The sequence below is a fragment of the Carassius carassius genome, chromosome 29 (assembly GCF_963082965.1).
Source record: "Carassius carassius chromosome 29, fCarCar2.1, whole genome shotgun sequence".
Classification (NCBI taxonomy): domain Eukaryota; kingdom Metazoa; phylum Chordata; class Actinopteri; order Cypriniformes; family Cyprinidae; genus Carassius; species Carassius carassius.
This window is the reverse complement of record NC_081783.1, coordinates 7522863-7539666: the sequence shown is the minus strand read 5'-3', so window position 1 is coordinate 7539666 and position 16804 is coordinate 7522863. Positions and strand designations below refer to the sequence as shown.

General features: G+C 37.4%; 1 protein-coding gene across 1 annotated transcript; it reads left to right on the top strand.

The window, feature by feature from the left end:
* Positions 1-77: 77 nt before the first annotated feature.
* On the top strand, positions 78-3344 carry LOC132109525 (P2Y purinoceptor 4-like). Its single transcript, XM_059515674.1, has 2 exons — positions 78-839; positions 2002-3344. Exon 2 carries the CDS (start codon positions 2006-2008, stop codon positions 3098-3100), a length of 1095 nt encoding a protein of 364 aa, XP_059371657.1. The 5' UTR covers positions 78-839; positions 2002-2005; the 3' UTR covers positions 3101-3344.
* The last annotated feature ends 13460 nt before the right edge of the window (positions 3345-16804 follow it).

Here is a 16804-nt window from a genome sequence, read left to right as displayed (position 1 = left end):
TTCTTTGGAACTGAAGTGCATTATTATTTTGGAATTTAAAGACACAATTCCTTGCATATGGTATGTACAGTAGTCACATGGCTTGCTGGAAGTGAAATGAAAAAGATAAATAGAATAAAGGAAGTTCATTCGCGGGGAAAATTAGAACAAACTAAAACGTTTCTAAGATCCTGGAATTAAAATATTAAGCGTATCTGTCTGGAGTTGCTATGTAGGCCTATACACCAGAAAGAAAACAGCACCATGTGTGCGTGCGTTTGGGTTAAAGTGTCATATGATGTACCGTCAAGGATTTTATCATAAAAACTGGGCTGTATCATTTACTAAAGCCACATGTAAAGTTTAAAGAGCATGTGAGATGAGCTTCGATTGTAAATTACTATCTGTGTGACGGGCAAAGATGGCAGAAACTGATAAGCGCATGATATGATACTGAGAGGAGTTCAAGCGATTTAGTTTAGAAAATTACATGAATGAGTAGAAAAAGAAGAGTTCCTCTTTTAATAGGCTATCTGAAACTAAGTCTTTTAATGTTTTAGCAGGTTTCTCGTAGTATTTAACAAAAAAGTGATGATATATTGACCAATGCCTGTCACTAATGTTGGTGAATTGGTTTTGAAGTTCTGAAGGGAGAAACTTCCCCGCCCCTCAGCTAATTCTCTCTCTCTCTCTCTCTCTCACCTAGTCCCACAGCCACAGCAGATTGAGCTCACAGTACGTTAAATCTGGATACCTAAACCTTTTAAACAAGCTGATTTTTGAATCACTAGCGTCAACCATCTAAGTGCATTTTTTGATCTGTGAAGGGACGTATGTACCTCGTTCAAGCTAAGTGAGCGGTAAGTTTTAGCACGTGAAAACAACTCGTGCCCCCCTTTCTCTCAGTGTTTTTCCAAACAAATTCTCGTGTGCGAAAAAGTTTTTCTTTCTGTTTTGTGATGTATTATAAAACAGCATAGTGCTCAAACGGGAGATTTGTATGAGCTTATCTCGGAAGTTGTCATGATTTATGAGAATAAGTTTTCTTGTGGTTTTTGAAAATTGTTTAGACCTAACCCCTATAATGAGTTAAAAATCAGACTTTTTAGCACACAAAACAGTCTATTATTTAGTAGACACGTTCAGCCAGTAGTTTGTTGATTTTAGCTTGTGACATAATGTTATACACTTAAAGGGATAGTTCACCCAAAAATCAAAATTATGTCATTAATAATTTACCCTCGTGAGACCTCCGTAATATCCGGTTCGCCAACAAATCATTCGATGTAACCGGATCTTTTTGAACGAGTTCACCAAATCGACCTGAATCGTTTTAAACGGTTCACGTCTATACGCATTAATCCGCAAATGACTTAAGCTGTTAAGTTTTTTAATGTGGCTGACACACCCTCTGAGTTCAAACAAACCAATATCCCGGAGTAATTCATGTACTCAAACAGTACACTGACTGAACTGAAGATGAACACCGAGCTGAGCCAGATAACGAACAAAAGACTGACTCGTTCACGAGTCAAGAACCGGTTGCATCGGTTTTCGGATCACCAGTAGTTCTTTCGGACAGTTACCGGTTATCACAAACTGCTTTGTTTTGAACTCTCTCACAACAGACACGGAAGAGAAGACAATGCTGAACAAAGTCGTAGTTTTTGCTATTTTTGGACCAAAATGTATTTTCGATGCTTCAAAAAATTCTAACTGACTCTCTGATGTCACATGGACTACTTTGATGATGTTTTTCTTACCTTTCTGTACATGGACGGTATACCGTACACACAGTTTCAATGGAGGGACAGAAAGCTCTCGGCTAAATCTAAAATATATTAAACTGTGTTCCGAAGATAAACGGAGGGCTCACGGTTTTGGAACGACATGAGGGTGAGTTATTAATGACATAATTTAGATTTTTGGGTGAACTATCCCTTTAATTCAACTTTATTTTGTGTTGACTTCTAACTTGCTGTTTCTAAAAATTGCTATAAACATATTTTGTTATTTTAACAGAGAAATGAATTCATTCTTAAGGAAAAGCGTCTCAGGGAATGTGTCCCTTCCGTACACCACACTGATACCGATGTCTGAGAATGAAGTGAATTTCAGCTGTCTCTTCAATGAGGAGTTCAAGTATATTCTGCTCCCTGTATCATACTCCCTAGTGTGTTTCCTGGGACTGATACTTAACTCTGTGGCTCTGTGGATGTTCATCACTAAGATGAGGCCCTGGAAACCCAGTACAATTTATATGTTCCATCTGGCCCTGTCGGACACGCTCTATGTGCTCTCCTTGCCTATGCTCATATACTACTACGCAAACCGCAGCCACTGGCCTTTTGGGGTTTTTCTCTGTAAGACTGTGCGGTTTCTTTTCTATGCTAATTTGTACTGCAGCATCCTGTTTCTCACTTGCATCAGTGTGCACCGCTACCTTGGTATCTGTCACCCCATTCGAACTATGACTTTGATCAAGCCACGCCATGCCCACATGGTGTGTGGTTTTGTCTGGACTGCTGTGATAGCCTGCCTGGTGCCCACACTGATTTTTGTCAGCACTTCTCAAAGAGGAAATGACACTTTGTGTCATGACACCAGCCGCCCGGATGAATTTCACAACTATGTTACCTACAACTCAGTGGTGATGGTCCTGCTGTTTATCCTGCCATTTCTGGTCCTCATGGTCTGCTATTGTTTAATGGCACGGGCCCTTTGCCAACCCCGAAAGGGCCTGTCCCAAAGTCAACCGAGTTCATCCCGGAAGAAGTCCATTAAACTTATCATAGTGGTCTTGGTTGTGTTTGCGATTTGCTTTGTACCCTTCCACATCACCCGTTCGCTCTACTACGCCTATCGTATTCTAGACGCAGATTGCAGGTTGCTTAATATTGTCAACTTTGCTTATAAAATCACTCGCCCACTTGCTAGCATGAACAGCTGTTTGGACCCCATCCTCTACTTCCTGGCAGGGGATCAGTACCGCTCTAAACTCCTCCGAGTGTTCACTAGAAAGACTCCAAACACTCGTTCAACTGCTTATGTGCATGATAACAACATCGGGCTGGCCGTTAAGAATCCAGATGCCAAAGCTGGCACTGAGTCGAGACTCTAGATACACATACCCAGACATTTTGGGTAATCTTTTAAAAAGCAGTTCTGGAAGACTGCTGCAAATTTTGTAAAGAAATCCCAAGCATTCTCTGTCAACAGACATCATTCTGCAGATACGCATCCAGAAGAATTCAGGACAGTCTTGTAAACACTACAGTGTAGATAAAAGTAAAGGATTCTTTTTGCTTCCTTTGTGCACTCCTAATGTTTTTTTTCTTGTTTTTTTTCTTCATTCAGTGTGGTGAACTGCATCTTGTTTTATGAAAGCTCTGATGGCCAATCAACTCCTGGTTACTTGTAATGTTTAAGTTTCTCACTGTTGGTCAAGGACAGTTTGACAGTGTTGGGGTTCTGTCAACACAGAAAACAAAACCTACTATAGAGTAGAGATGGACTCTGGCCTGTGACTGTTATTACAGAAATGCCAGTACAAAGCCTTTTGTGTCTTATGTTATTTGTAAAGGTCCTATGGTAAGTGTGAAATCCTCCTGCAAAAAAGTAGGACTTGAGTTTTCATAGTATTTAACCAATGAAAGAAATTCATTTTGTATTGATTATTAAAGAATACCCATTTTATTCGACTCTCTATGTTGATACTGAACACATGGTAAAGATAAAATAAAATGCTGTTAAAATATCATTTATTTGAATCAAACAGAAAAGTTGGAAAGGCACTTTGAGTGAAAAGGTGAATGGTTGTGGGGGAGGCTGAAATCCGAGCTGCAGTTGTGCAGTTATCCCTGCTTGGCTTGTTTCATTCCTCGTACATATGTTTTTCTCCTTTGGCGGAGCAGATCTACAGCTGTGTTGCTGCATGTTTGAGTATTTGTATAGCTGGGCTGAATGAAGGAAAAAAAGATCGAAGAAATAAGATCTGTTTTGGCGTATTGAGGAGAGATTTTTTCTTTTTTTTTAATCCAGATGTAACATCTGTGGGAATGTTTAGGAATTTATGCATTTTATTATTTCATGTTAAGTTTCTTTTAAAATAATATTATATTTTATGATGGTTCTCTGGTCATGGCTTTTGTTTAATTTAAAATTGCATTAACATAATGTGTTTTGTGTTTACTTTGGCTGAGTTTTCTGTGTATATCCTGTGTTTTATATGCCCCTCTCTGATACAAACAAAATCACAACTAAAATAAATCAGAAGCAGAGACCATACTTGCTCACAAAATACTTAAGTAGAATGAAAGGATCTATTTTATTGACAGCATGCTAGACAATGTATTGTAAAGCAATAATTTATGTCTGCTATGTGCAGACATATATTTTTTGTTTAATTTGTATTTTCATGTATTTTTTTATACTGCCAGGCATTTATGTATGATTTACAACTTTTGTTGTATTTTTTGTATTTTGTTGTATTTTTTTATTTACAAAATTTTGTACACTTCAATGCATTTTTATATAATAATTTATATTTAACCATATATACTGTACAGTGTGAGATTGTGGGTGTCATTTAAGGACACATAGCAAAAGATTAATTTAAAATTTCAAATGTTATTATAAAGAAAGTGCTTTTATTAAAAAGTAATTTTATATATTTGTGTGAAATGGCATAATATAGCACATGTTGCATTTGACCTTTTTTTTTTTTTTTTTTTTTTGATCGTGAAATAGTTTTTTTTCTTTCGGTCAGTAGAGGTCCCCAGAGCTGTTTTCAAATGACTCTGATAAGGAATAAGTGCATGGACTAATACCCACATCTCCTTGAGCTCTCTGTGCCTTTGACTGTGATAAATTGACCTGTTGGCTGCTGCTTTTGTTGTGGGGTTGTTCAGGTCATGAATAGTTTAATATGCACAGGAGATAGAGGGTTAATATCACCCTTCTTTTCTTGTACTAAAACACTCTGAATATTTGGAAACAAACGGCATCAAATAAGTCAATGCCCATACACAATACATGCATATAAAAAAAAGAGTCTACAGTGTAGACTAAGTTTACTCTTTGGATTCTTGTTCAAAATGGGAAAAAAACATCTGTAAATAACCTCTGTGAATAATACAATTAAAAGCAAACAAACAAGTGTTTGAGTGTTGCCAATTGCAAGTTTTTTGTTTTTGAAGTGGTAAGCCCTTTATTGTAATACTTCTACGGGTAAATATTATTCACTTATATGTTGTTGTTAAAGAGGGTGGGTGATGTTTTATGTCTGACATTTATTTCTCTTTAATAGTTCTGATTTTCCCTCCCTCTCTGTCTCTCATGTCCTCAACTGTTTTCATCCTCTCATTCTTGTGCACGGCCCAAGGACAAGGCTTGGGAGAAATCAATGTTGTGAGCACCGCAATTCAATACTCATAAAAGACATTGAGCAAAAAATAAAAAAATAAATGTAACTGCCAGAGAAGCATGGTTTTTCCCATCAGTTCTAGCAATAAGTAACCTTTATGTGTTTTGTGTTGTTCACTGACATAAGGGCTTTTACACAGTCTAAAGATAATTGATTTATTTGGTCACAAAAGCACGTTTTCGATCAATCACTATATATAAAAAAAATATATAGCTCTGTAAAATGATAATAAAAGGTAGTATTTCATATTAATCTACGAAACAGCAAAACAAAGTGTGTGGTGTGTATACACACGTACACACAATAGTCAACATTTGAAGTGGATCAAAAAAGTTAACTTACAGAGAAAGGTGACATCTGATCTTCAGGCAGCTCATCAAAAAGGTGTGGTGATAGCAATGTCTATGTAGACGATTGTGTAAGTTCATTGACATTCGATTTTTACATTGCCACATAGGTTTTACATGTATGCAGTCAACAACAATAAACATGATACATCTTTGCAAAATCTGCATGTTAGAATTAACCCTGATTTATAAAAAAGTAGATGAGGAGTTAAGGTTGTCCTTTCCCATCATACAGACGTTCTGTTTCTACCTACTGAGACGTACTTTTTATAAGCAAACTGTTCAACCTGGGATGCATGATGACTTTACTTTCATGGTCTCTCTGTTCTGTTGTTTGTCACATTCAAGAATAAACTAATGATTTCAAGGACTGAGATGCTGAGAGGGGAGAGGAAGAGTGACATAAAGAGGAAAGAAGTTCATTACCCAGCTGAAAAGGAGGCAAATGGCTTTCATAGTCGCCATGGGAACAGGGCTTTCTCTCTCTGACAAACCTATAATAAGGTACTTCACTGGCCTAAACACAATTATTGCATGCTAAAAAGGGAAATATTGCTTTCCAGTGTAATAGGTGGTAGATATTGATTCACATGGGTGTTCAAGCAGACCTTCAGTATAAATGTTTAATTTGCCTCTTAATTCAGATTTTGACCACATGAACATTTTCACAAGAAACTTTTCTTAATCATATTACTAAACAAAGTAATATCATATTACATGACAAAGCAGTGAATGCATTTTTACCATGATTTCCAGAAAACACCCACTAAAAAGTAATTACGTGTAAGAATCTTGTCAGGCATATTAAACACAAGAATCAATTTATGATATAATAAAAGACTAAATAGTTTTAGCCCAAATATTAATGTCTTTTCAGTAATCATTTTTTGCTCATTGAAAATGCAATAAAATTTAGTATGCTTACTTATTCTTTTAAATATGTTAGTATGTACAGGTCAGAACTTCAATTTTACATAAATATGAGTGTTACACAAATGACAATGAAACATTATTACAACCACATTATGATATTTTAATTCTTCCAAAATGTATTTGAAACCTTAAAATTAGACCCTTTACTTGCATTTAATGTGCTTTCTATGTATATAAAATCACTGTTGTCAAATGTATTTTGATGCAGGCATTTAAATGTCTTTGAATAGAACATTTTAATAATATTGCTTAATTATATATAGATTAAAGAGAGAATAAAATAGAATGTTTTTATTTATTGGGGTTCATTAAAAATAATCAAAAAATTAACAAATATTCATTAAAATAATATTAGCATTTATTAATTTAAAAGTGTCTGATAAATGAAATAAATCAGTGTAATGTGGACTTAAATAATTGAAATAAGGCATATCAAAAATCTTCAGATATTTCAAAGATATCACAATATTATATAAAAATATATAAGCAATAAATAAGCCTCCTTCGTGAGTGAAAAAATGCTAATAAAATCCTAGACTTGAGTCAGAACCAGAGGGTTACTGATCAATCAGCTCCGGGTGCAGCAGGGATGCTGGAGGCTCACGGCTGTATGTGGCTGATGATCACACATATAGAGCCGCGAGCTGTGTGTAAGGGTTACTGAGGATTAAACAGCCCAAATCAGCTGGGCCACCCCGACCTGGGCAAATTGTTTTAAACCCCATTACAGCAGCCACACTATTTCCTTCTTATCAAGCCCCCTGCAGCTTCTCATTAATATTCTAGATATATGGCCGTGCACTCTGTATCATTGTCTATTAATGAGACAGATAATCATTCATTCAATTATCAGACCGTCAGCCCACGATCATGCCCACCGGGTTAACGTCGTTTCTCAGTCGCCGGGCAGGCTGGAACAGAGGGGTGCCAGTCAGGAGGTGAGGGTGATAGCAGGGATTACACCATATTAAAGCCTTTAGTAAGACAAACAGCTTGGGAGGGTTAATGCGGAGCAGGTTTCGGGAGACCAGATATCTGGCTTCTGTTTGTTTTTTTAGAGAAACTTTTGAAAAAGAAATATTCCTGATTAAACGGGCACAGTCGACACTTTTAAACTGTCATGTGACTTGTGTGTTGACATGCTCTTTCTCAACTGCAGGATGACTCTGACCTCTGTTGGTCAGAAGCTGCTGAGAGTGCATTGTTGATTCCTGCTGAGCATCTCAGATCTGTTCTTCTGCTGTGAGGGCAACCGCCTGGGCCACGACAAACCACTTAGGACAGTGATAAACATGTCTCTTAATTGACATGCATGCACGTAAGTATACATCAGACCAACCAGCAGTGCACTCACTCTCCTTGAATGAACTTAACTTCTGTATGCATCAAGCTTTTGCTATCGGTGGAGGGCTGGGAGACGCCGGTCCGAGAGGGTCAAATGAGAACGTGGAAAAGATAGGAGGTGAAATGTTAACAAAATCATAGAAAATCCTGAGTTTGATAAATTCCTGCATTTTAAATGAACAGAGGCGGCCGCGGCTGTGGGAGAGCTTTGTCGCCGGCCCATTTTCCTCGGCACAAGGCGTGCAGTGCCAGGGTCAGCGAAGTTACGAAAGTAATTAAACCAGCTTGATTCACCGCCTGCTGCAGAGAAAAGAAAGCAAGCTGTCATTCTGATTTAGAAAAATAAATTACAATTTTAATAAAGGGGTGTGGGATGGGGGTGCTGCAGTGTCTGGGAGCTTGCTTGCTTGGATGGGGAAGGTAGCAGCAGGGGGTGGTCTAAGGGTTTCTAGCTGCCTACTTATCAATAGTTGCAATTTTTAGAAACCACATCGGTATTACATTGCTGAGGCACAAGTGCCCTTAAAAAAAGAAAACCCGGGGAACATTAACATACTGATTTCATGCGCGTGGCAAAGGGTCTGTGCCAATATCAGAGAGGACTCAGCACTCCTATTGTCTGCTAGAACTCTGGTCTCCTCTGATATGAAAATTCAATTATATTATAACTAGATCTCGCGCTGCGTTTTGACAGTCGACGGTAACGTTTTGCCAGCTGCATCAGTGTGGGGGACCAGAGGGTCCTGATAGCGCTGAGGCAGCCTTTCAGCCATTGACATGTTTTCGGGGGACAAGATTACTTAAATGTGTCGCATTTAAGGGCGGAGAGTTAATCTAATGCATTGCCATTATCTTTCTCAGGTAATTCCAATACCACCCCCAAACTGCGTGTTTACGCGCATGCACATCCTCTCATATTCCCACTTACACTACACTGCCAACAGATTCACCGCTGTCTCTCTGCTCGGCACAATGTGTGTTTATTTATTTATTTTTATCTAGTCATTGCCTGTAAATAAACAGGAAGTTTTGGCTGACGGGAATCGTTTTCTCAACGGCAAGCACTTTTGAAGTGACAGCTTTCATGGCTCTCTGAGAACTCGGGTTATTCAGTCTGAATGCCCCGAGAAGTGAGTTAAGTTGTCATTGAATTACTTGCATTCATTAATTCTTTCTCACAAGAGGAGCAGAGTGTGGAACTGTACCTTGTTAAAATGTATTGAGATGTTAAAATACATTGCTTCATTCATTTAACTTATGCCTTCTGAGATGTATTCTTCAGAACATGTAAAAGTCCAAAGAGCAAACTCTGTGAACTTTGTACAGTTACTTTTGCAACATTTCCTGTCACTAATAACTAGAGGTAGATTAATCAATGTGTTTTATGATCATCAATGTCATTTTAGTTTCCTCCTGTCAGTTGAAATGTTTAGATGGTGTACTCACTGTTATGTTACAGTTCAACTTAAAGAAGATATTTTGAAAGCCAAATTGACTTTAACTGCATGGACAACAAAAACGGTTTATTCTCTCTTGTTTTATATACCATGGAGTAAAGTCACGATGACATGAGGTAAATTATAACAGTTTTCATTTTTGGGTGAACTATCCCTTTAAGATGTGATGGTGATATTTGAATATAGGAATAGAAAATAGTATAGATAAGGCTAGAGAGCACCGAGCGAGTTGGAGAGTGTAGATATACTAAGAATCTTGATTGAGTTTCTTTTCATTGTGTGTGTGTGTGTGGTTCTATGTGAGAGAGGCCAAGGCACAGGAAACGCCCCCCTCTTCAGCCCACAGCCCTGAGACCTGAGAGTGGACCCCCCATTAACCCAGCACACAGCACACACATACCTGCCTCCCCTCATTAGGCAGTGTTGAAGTACATGCTCACCCAAAAGAAGAATAGAAATCCTAATTAGTATTCTCTGCAGGGCCACAACCATTAGCACTTAATTAGCACAGAGAGCACCCCTCTTTCCGGGTGTGGGGTGGGAAGGGGGGTTACGTTGAGTACAATATTTCTGCATATTCGCTGTGTGCCTTGGCCATGAAGAGTTCGCTTTTGTTTTGCACATGTGTGCTTGTGTTTGTATGCACATTTATGTGCTGTGTTCCAGCGGCTTCGTATGGTTGCACATGATCCGTTTAGTAAAGCGGTTGCCTTTTGTTTCATTGGCCTAAAGATATGACAGTTATGGATCACATCTGGATTTATTGTCATTTGCATTAATGATACAAAAAATAAGCAATATATACATTGCAGTAAATGTAATTAGGTCAGTTACTCTCTTTTGTAAAAATTCTCTTTTTTTCAGAAAAATTCAGCATCCAAGTCATATAGAGAAAAACATACAGTAACAAAAAAAAAAACCTGGTCTCTATAGAGCCTCAAGATCTCTTACAATTTCTGATAATTGGCCTTTCCTATCACAAGCCAAGTTTTGTTCAGGTTGCAAAATAAAGACAGGTGAAAAATCTGGCACAATTACTCTAAAGATATGAAATGTATGAATTATTAATTTATGATATCTGATATTCCTTGTGTAGATGGGCACAAAATATGGATGCTGGGGATTTTCTTCTCTTTCCCCATTCCTCCCTCAACTGCTTTCAGTCCTTGACTAAGCCCAGGGCCGGTGCCACCTTTCACTTCCTGAAACTTTAGAGGTGGAGAGCCATCATTTGACAATTTGGCCTGAATGGGGCAGCCGGTGGATTGAATGTCATTTTCCCACCAGGCTTCCCCATCCAGCCCAGCGTGGAGGGGGTTGGACGAGGAGGATTGGGTGTAATGTGCAGAGTAAAATTAGCACTTTGATGGCAGGTAATGATTTGAGATGAGTGCCACTGACGTAGATTTCCAGGAAGATCTCTCTTTCTCCCTGCAGCTTGCTCTCTCTTCCCCTACGCACCTGTAAGATCAGACCGGGCCGGCCTCTGCTGTCAAAGCTGTAATTTGCCCCTGTTCAATATAATTACGCAATTCCAGATGGACAGTTTTCCGGGTGACTAATCCCATACTTTAAACCCTGGGAAGTCACACAGACCAGATGCAGAGCACACCTCCAGCAGTCCAAATTAAGTTCCTTTAAAAGTCTTGAGTCATAATTACTGGAAAACAAATGCATAATAAGTGGCAGCAGTTCAACTCCATGTTTTAATATAGTGTAACAATGTAATTTTTGTGAAACAAAACTGCCCCCTGTGGCATGTATGGTAATAATGTGGATAACAGCCGTCTGTGGTCGGTGGGGTGTGAATGTGATGATGGCCTTTAGATGGGGCGATGGGCAGGGTCACAATAGCAGTGATTCTCACCTTTTCTTAATGAAATAGTCATTATTCCTCTGGGAAGCTGAATAATGCCACTTTGCGTAGAGAGCATAAATACAACAGAAATTCTTTACCTCACATATTTAATTATGAAATCAAATTAACCTATAAGAATTTCCTCTATATGTCTGTAAGCCTTCATTTGCCCCAGGTCGCATATTAACAGATTGGTGTTGCGGGCTGTGTTAAATGTCTTTATTAATCTATGCCTGTCATTTTGACAAAGATGGAAATAAAACACCACTTAGTGTCAGGAGCCTTCAAGACAATCAGAACAACAATTAAAGGCTGAAATGGATGAGCACAGAAAGGTCATCATTTATATGGTTATTTAGGAACGTGTTTGCATTGCTTCAATTTTGCCGGTATGCTTACTGTTTATCCTTTGCAAAATGTTTTTTCCTCCTTTCTTTCAATAATTACTCTATATGACTATATTGTATACAGTATATATTGACTCTGTTCATATATTCAACTCTATATTGACTTTATTATATATAATATCTAGGTTTTACCCTTTTAACAAACCTCAGTCATGCTGTAACTGTGAGCACTGGGCATCTTAGCTTCAGAAGTAACGTGTTTTGTTTTATTTCAGATTCTCTCAGTTTCACAGCTTCTCTGTCATATGCTCTGGTGTTTTTCAGGAGCTCCAGGTCAGTTTCCCTACCAAGTTTTGTGGTCTGCCATGTTGTCCATTCTGCTCAGCTATTTAAAAAATGTTGAATATCATCAATGGCTTTCACTGGGGCATTGTCAACTTTTGTATGAAGCAATCTTGGCTGAATGCGATGGCTCCCAGTGCAGGGCGGGCTTGGCGCGTTGCTGCTGCGGACTGGAAGACTGCTGCTCGCCTGCCCTTCTCTCTCTCATCTCGGCTCAAAACAGCACATTTTGAGACTCTTACCCAGCTCTCTCCAGCTAAACAGTCTGCAGGACCCTAAAGATGCAGAGGGAAATATTTAGAAGAGCGGCTGTGCAATGGTGAGTGCCTTTCTGGAAAGCTGCAGCTGTGGGCTGGAGTACATTTGGGGGGGTGGGGGGGGGGGGGCTTGTTCAGTGGTGGGGGTGGGGGGATTTTATTAGCATTTCACTTCAGTCCAGAGGCTAAACAGTCTGAACTGTTTAAGGATTTTATTTTGACACAAAAAACATGAAGTTGTCTGTGAGACTTCCTGTTATTCATCCATGCCAAATTAAGTAATGGGCTGTCATTCTGTTAAGTCATCATTTGTTAAAACAGTCATTCTGCATCAGTTCTGCATCATGAATTAATTATTGGTTGATAGTACTCCCTAAAGAGTATGCATAACCATTTCCTTATTTAATCATTAGGCTTGAGTGTTCAGATTGAAAGAACTCCAATATTGTAATATGCAAGATGCTAATTTAAATTCCAAGAAGTTATTTTATTTACATTTTGAAAATGTAAAATTATTGAGATTACAGGTTCGTTTCTAGCCTAATTTGTTGGCATATTTGGACAAAAAAATAAACAAAAACTTATATAAATATATATATCAAATTTGGACCAAAAAAGGTTTTATTGATTAAAAAGTCCTTAAAGATATGGAGCAGTGCTTTGTCTGTGCCACATACAGTCTGTACGTAGCTCTGAAAGGTAGTCCAATGTCTTTGTCAGGCTGTCACAGAGAGGAAGCAGTTAGCATCTGCGAAGTGTCCCTGCCAGTGCAACCGCAACAGCTTGTATCTGCCATTGACATGTCAGTTTCCAGGGCTTTGAGCTGTCAGCCCTACTGCGCCCTTCTCACCCCAGCAGAAAGTGAGAGAGTGGAAGAAAGAGGGTGTTTGTATGCAGGTTGGCAAACTGCCATATTAGTGGCAAACAAGAATGCATGATAAAAACAGAGAAAGGCAGTAATGCACATTTGCTCCCAAAGGACCTTAAAGTGGGTCATTTTAAGTAGAGTACAGATTACAAAATAACTGTAAACCGTATTGAAAGAACAACTTAAGTAACGAGTTTAATAAGCATAAAGATGTCGGTGGACTAAACCTATGAGGTTTTTTTAAGGAGAAGCATTTATTGTAAGCATTTGGGACTGTGCACTATGCAGTGTTCACTTATGAGGGTCCGGTCTCCACTGTGTCTCACTCTGGCAAGGTGAACAGATTCATCCCCAGGCACCCAATCCATTATCCTGTCAACAACAGCAGGTCCCTGCCACAGTTAGCAGCAACACTGGCTGTAATGAAATCATCAGTAATCCCAAAACTCATCTCATCATACCCAAGGTAATTAATGCATTTGGAGGGCGATGGCTAACTCTTAATTAAATTATGCTTCTTTTAATGAGGCCTTTATGTAGGGTAAATTTATGGCCAGTATCTCCATTATCAAGTGCTCGGTGCTCAAGAGAGATTCGTCATTTTCACCTCAAATCACTCGCAGATTAACGTAATGAAGCCCATGATTAATATATCAATTTATACTTGTTTGTTTCTTTCCTCCAGATTTAATGAATTACCCGGTGTAATTAGTTCTTCAGGATTTTGCCACAGCCAAAACCTCAGTTCTCGCTAAATATGCAGAAAGTATTATCGTTTCGTATTAATTTTAGAATAATTTGGAGATAACAACTTTGTGGCATTAATCATATTACAAAATTGGGTGTATTTAATTAATTAAAGATATACCCTGCAAATTAATTGTGCATTTTCACAATATTATCTTAAGTAATGAAGGTCTGACGAAGCGACAGTTTCATTTTTAAAAGGCACCAGATTAGTGGGGTCTTAATTATGTTTAAAACAAAAGCCATCTGCTTGCCACATTTGGTGCAAAGCAAAATCAGACAACTCAGCATTCTCTGCTAAACAAAAAAGAGAAAGTTTCTATTGTTTTGGAGAAACTGTAATACATGGAAATGATTCAAAAGATACATGGGAAATAATGAGGTCTGTAATTAGCCAATGATGGCATTTCAGTGATGGCAAATCTGATCCATTTCTGCAAGTCTTACTGACAAAAGACAACATGGAGTTAACAAAAATCTTTCTGTGTATTTTGCTCAGGATGTGATATTTATTTATATGGAACTTTAAAAAATGTAAATGTAAGTTTTTCATTTTACTTTAGTTATATTTATTTATTCTTGTCTCGTATTTAAAACAAAAAGAAAATCAGCTCTAGGCACGACACCCTTATCGTTTGTCTGACAGACACTTATACTAGAGACATTTTAAACATTATCACACTGCTGATGTGCAGGAGACAGAGATTTTGCTTTAACATAATAAAAAAAATTCCTTCACAGATACACTTAGCTAAAGCTAATAACACCTCTAAACTCAAAAGACAATTGCTTGTGCTGTTAGAATTTGCTCAGTGATTTAATCAAAACTATATTTATAGTAATTTTCTGCTAAATTAAATCAGTGGTTTAATTGAAATTAGCTTTCACTGGGATAGAATAAATGTAGTTAAAACTATTTTCATTTAACGCATCATGTACTAAATGTGGTTTTATTAATGTTTCGCTTTAAATTTTCCTCCTGAAAGTTAAAGATATTGTAGAAAAATGTTGTCATTGGGGAGCAAATATAGGGACTGTGTATTCAGACCATGTGCTGGATGTCTTAATGTCCCTGCAGATGATGTGTGCACATTAGCTTCATGCTGCATTAGATCAGAAATCCTATTCATCACTGGCTGGGCTAAAGAGCTTCTCAAATGTGCCTTTATTCTTCTGTTGCAACATACTTCTCTTATGTACTGTATACTTACTGGGGAAATTATCCTACTCCTTGAAAATATATACAAAAGTGGAATAAATACATATACATACAACACATCTGAATAGGGCACATGCTTTAGACAAGCATGCCTTGCTTCCAGTAAATAAGGACTTTAATTTGAAAGCTTACCACAATTAGGTGACTAAAACAGGACAATAAAACCACTTAACTAAGATAGTAAGAATGTCATTTGCACCAGTGTTTATATATATATATATATATATCCTTTTATATCTAGAGTGTGATGGATATATAATTTCCTCTTTTTTCAGGTAAAAGTGCATATTTTCTTGGACTGTATGATAACATGACAAAACAGTTAAACAAGCTGTGGACCTCATTGGAAGACAGATGCTAGTCTTCAACGGTGAATTACCTGTAGTAGCTACATTTTCCTGCAGGTAATGGAATTTAACTTAAGAAAATCAAAGAAATTGATCCATGGATTTTCTGTAAGAAATCTGAATCAGTTTTTACATTGTGAAATGCTGAAACCATTTGATTTCAGATTTCATTTCCTGTACCCCACAAAAAGAAAAAGTCTTATATTCGCTGGGAAATTAAATTTCAAACAGAAATCTCATGTTTATACTGGTTGAGAAATGTAAACTGCGAAATAAGTTAATTTTTTATAATTATTTTTTACAAACAGGGTCAGGTTTTTTTTTTTTGATTATTATTATTTGTCTCATTCGAGCATTAGTGGCATTAAGTCCCATTGTTATTCATTCGGTAAGCTATAGGTTATCCTCTGCAGGTGACTGAGAAAAAGTGCTGAAGCGCGCTTTACAAACTTGCTGAGAATAGACAATGTCTTGTAATATTTCTCTATTTAAAGCTGGTTTATAATTAAATATGTATTATTCATATAGTTTGTTTCAATTGCAACATTGAAAAGCGCCTATTAATAAACTTTTTTTAAATAAATAAAACTGTTAGAGATAAGGAAAATGCCTAACGTGACATCGACAAATAGCACGCTTCACACGTATTAGTGTCTCAAAATACCTAAAATAAGTTAGGTAAAAATAGCATTGTCCTTTTTCAAATAAATTTACTTTACAGCACTGCTGATTTAAATTTAAATACCGAACTCATATGCTTCAAATAAAACAACAGGATATCACCCCAGTAGTTCGCGGTGACATCTGAAAGAAGGTCAAACTCAAGCCTCTTTTCTTTAATTGACCACTGAATATTATTTTACTAGTGTCAGAAACAGAGGGGACGCAACCATTCAGCCAAATACAATAGGAATAACAGAGCGAGCTCAAATTGCATCTTCATTTGCATATTCGGTTCAAAAATCATGCAAATCCCAATGAGACGGTCCTTTATTGTGCCTGCAATTGAAAAATCATTCTGTTAACCATGGTAACTCTGGCCTTATTCATGGCCAGTGAGTTGAAACAAAAAAGTTATCAATTCATACGGTATGACGTTTAAATGGATTCTGGTGCAATGGTTAATGGTTCGGCGAAATATAGCCTCTATTTGATCTCATAAATGGCAGGTGATGATTCAATTAAAATTAATTATTATTATTATTAGTATTATTGTTTCATTTTGGCTATGGTGTTTAACGTGTTATTGTTCTATAGACAAAATATATTTAGCCTAATATTATTTCTAATATTATAAACTTTTTTCCCAAAATGTATTAGGCTATTCACACGCC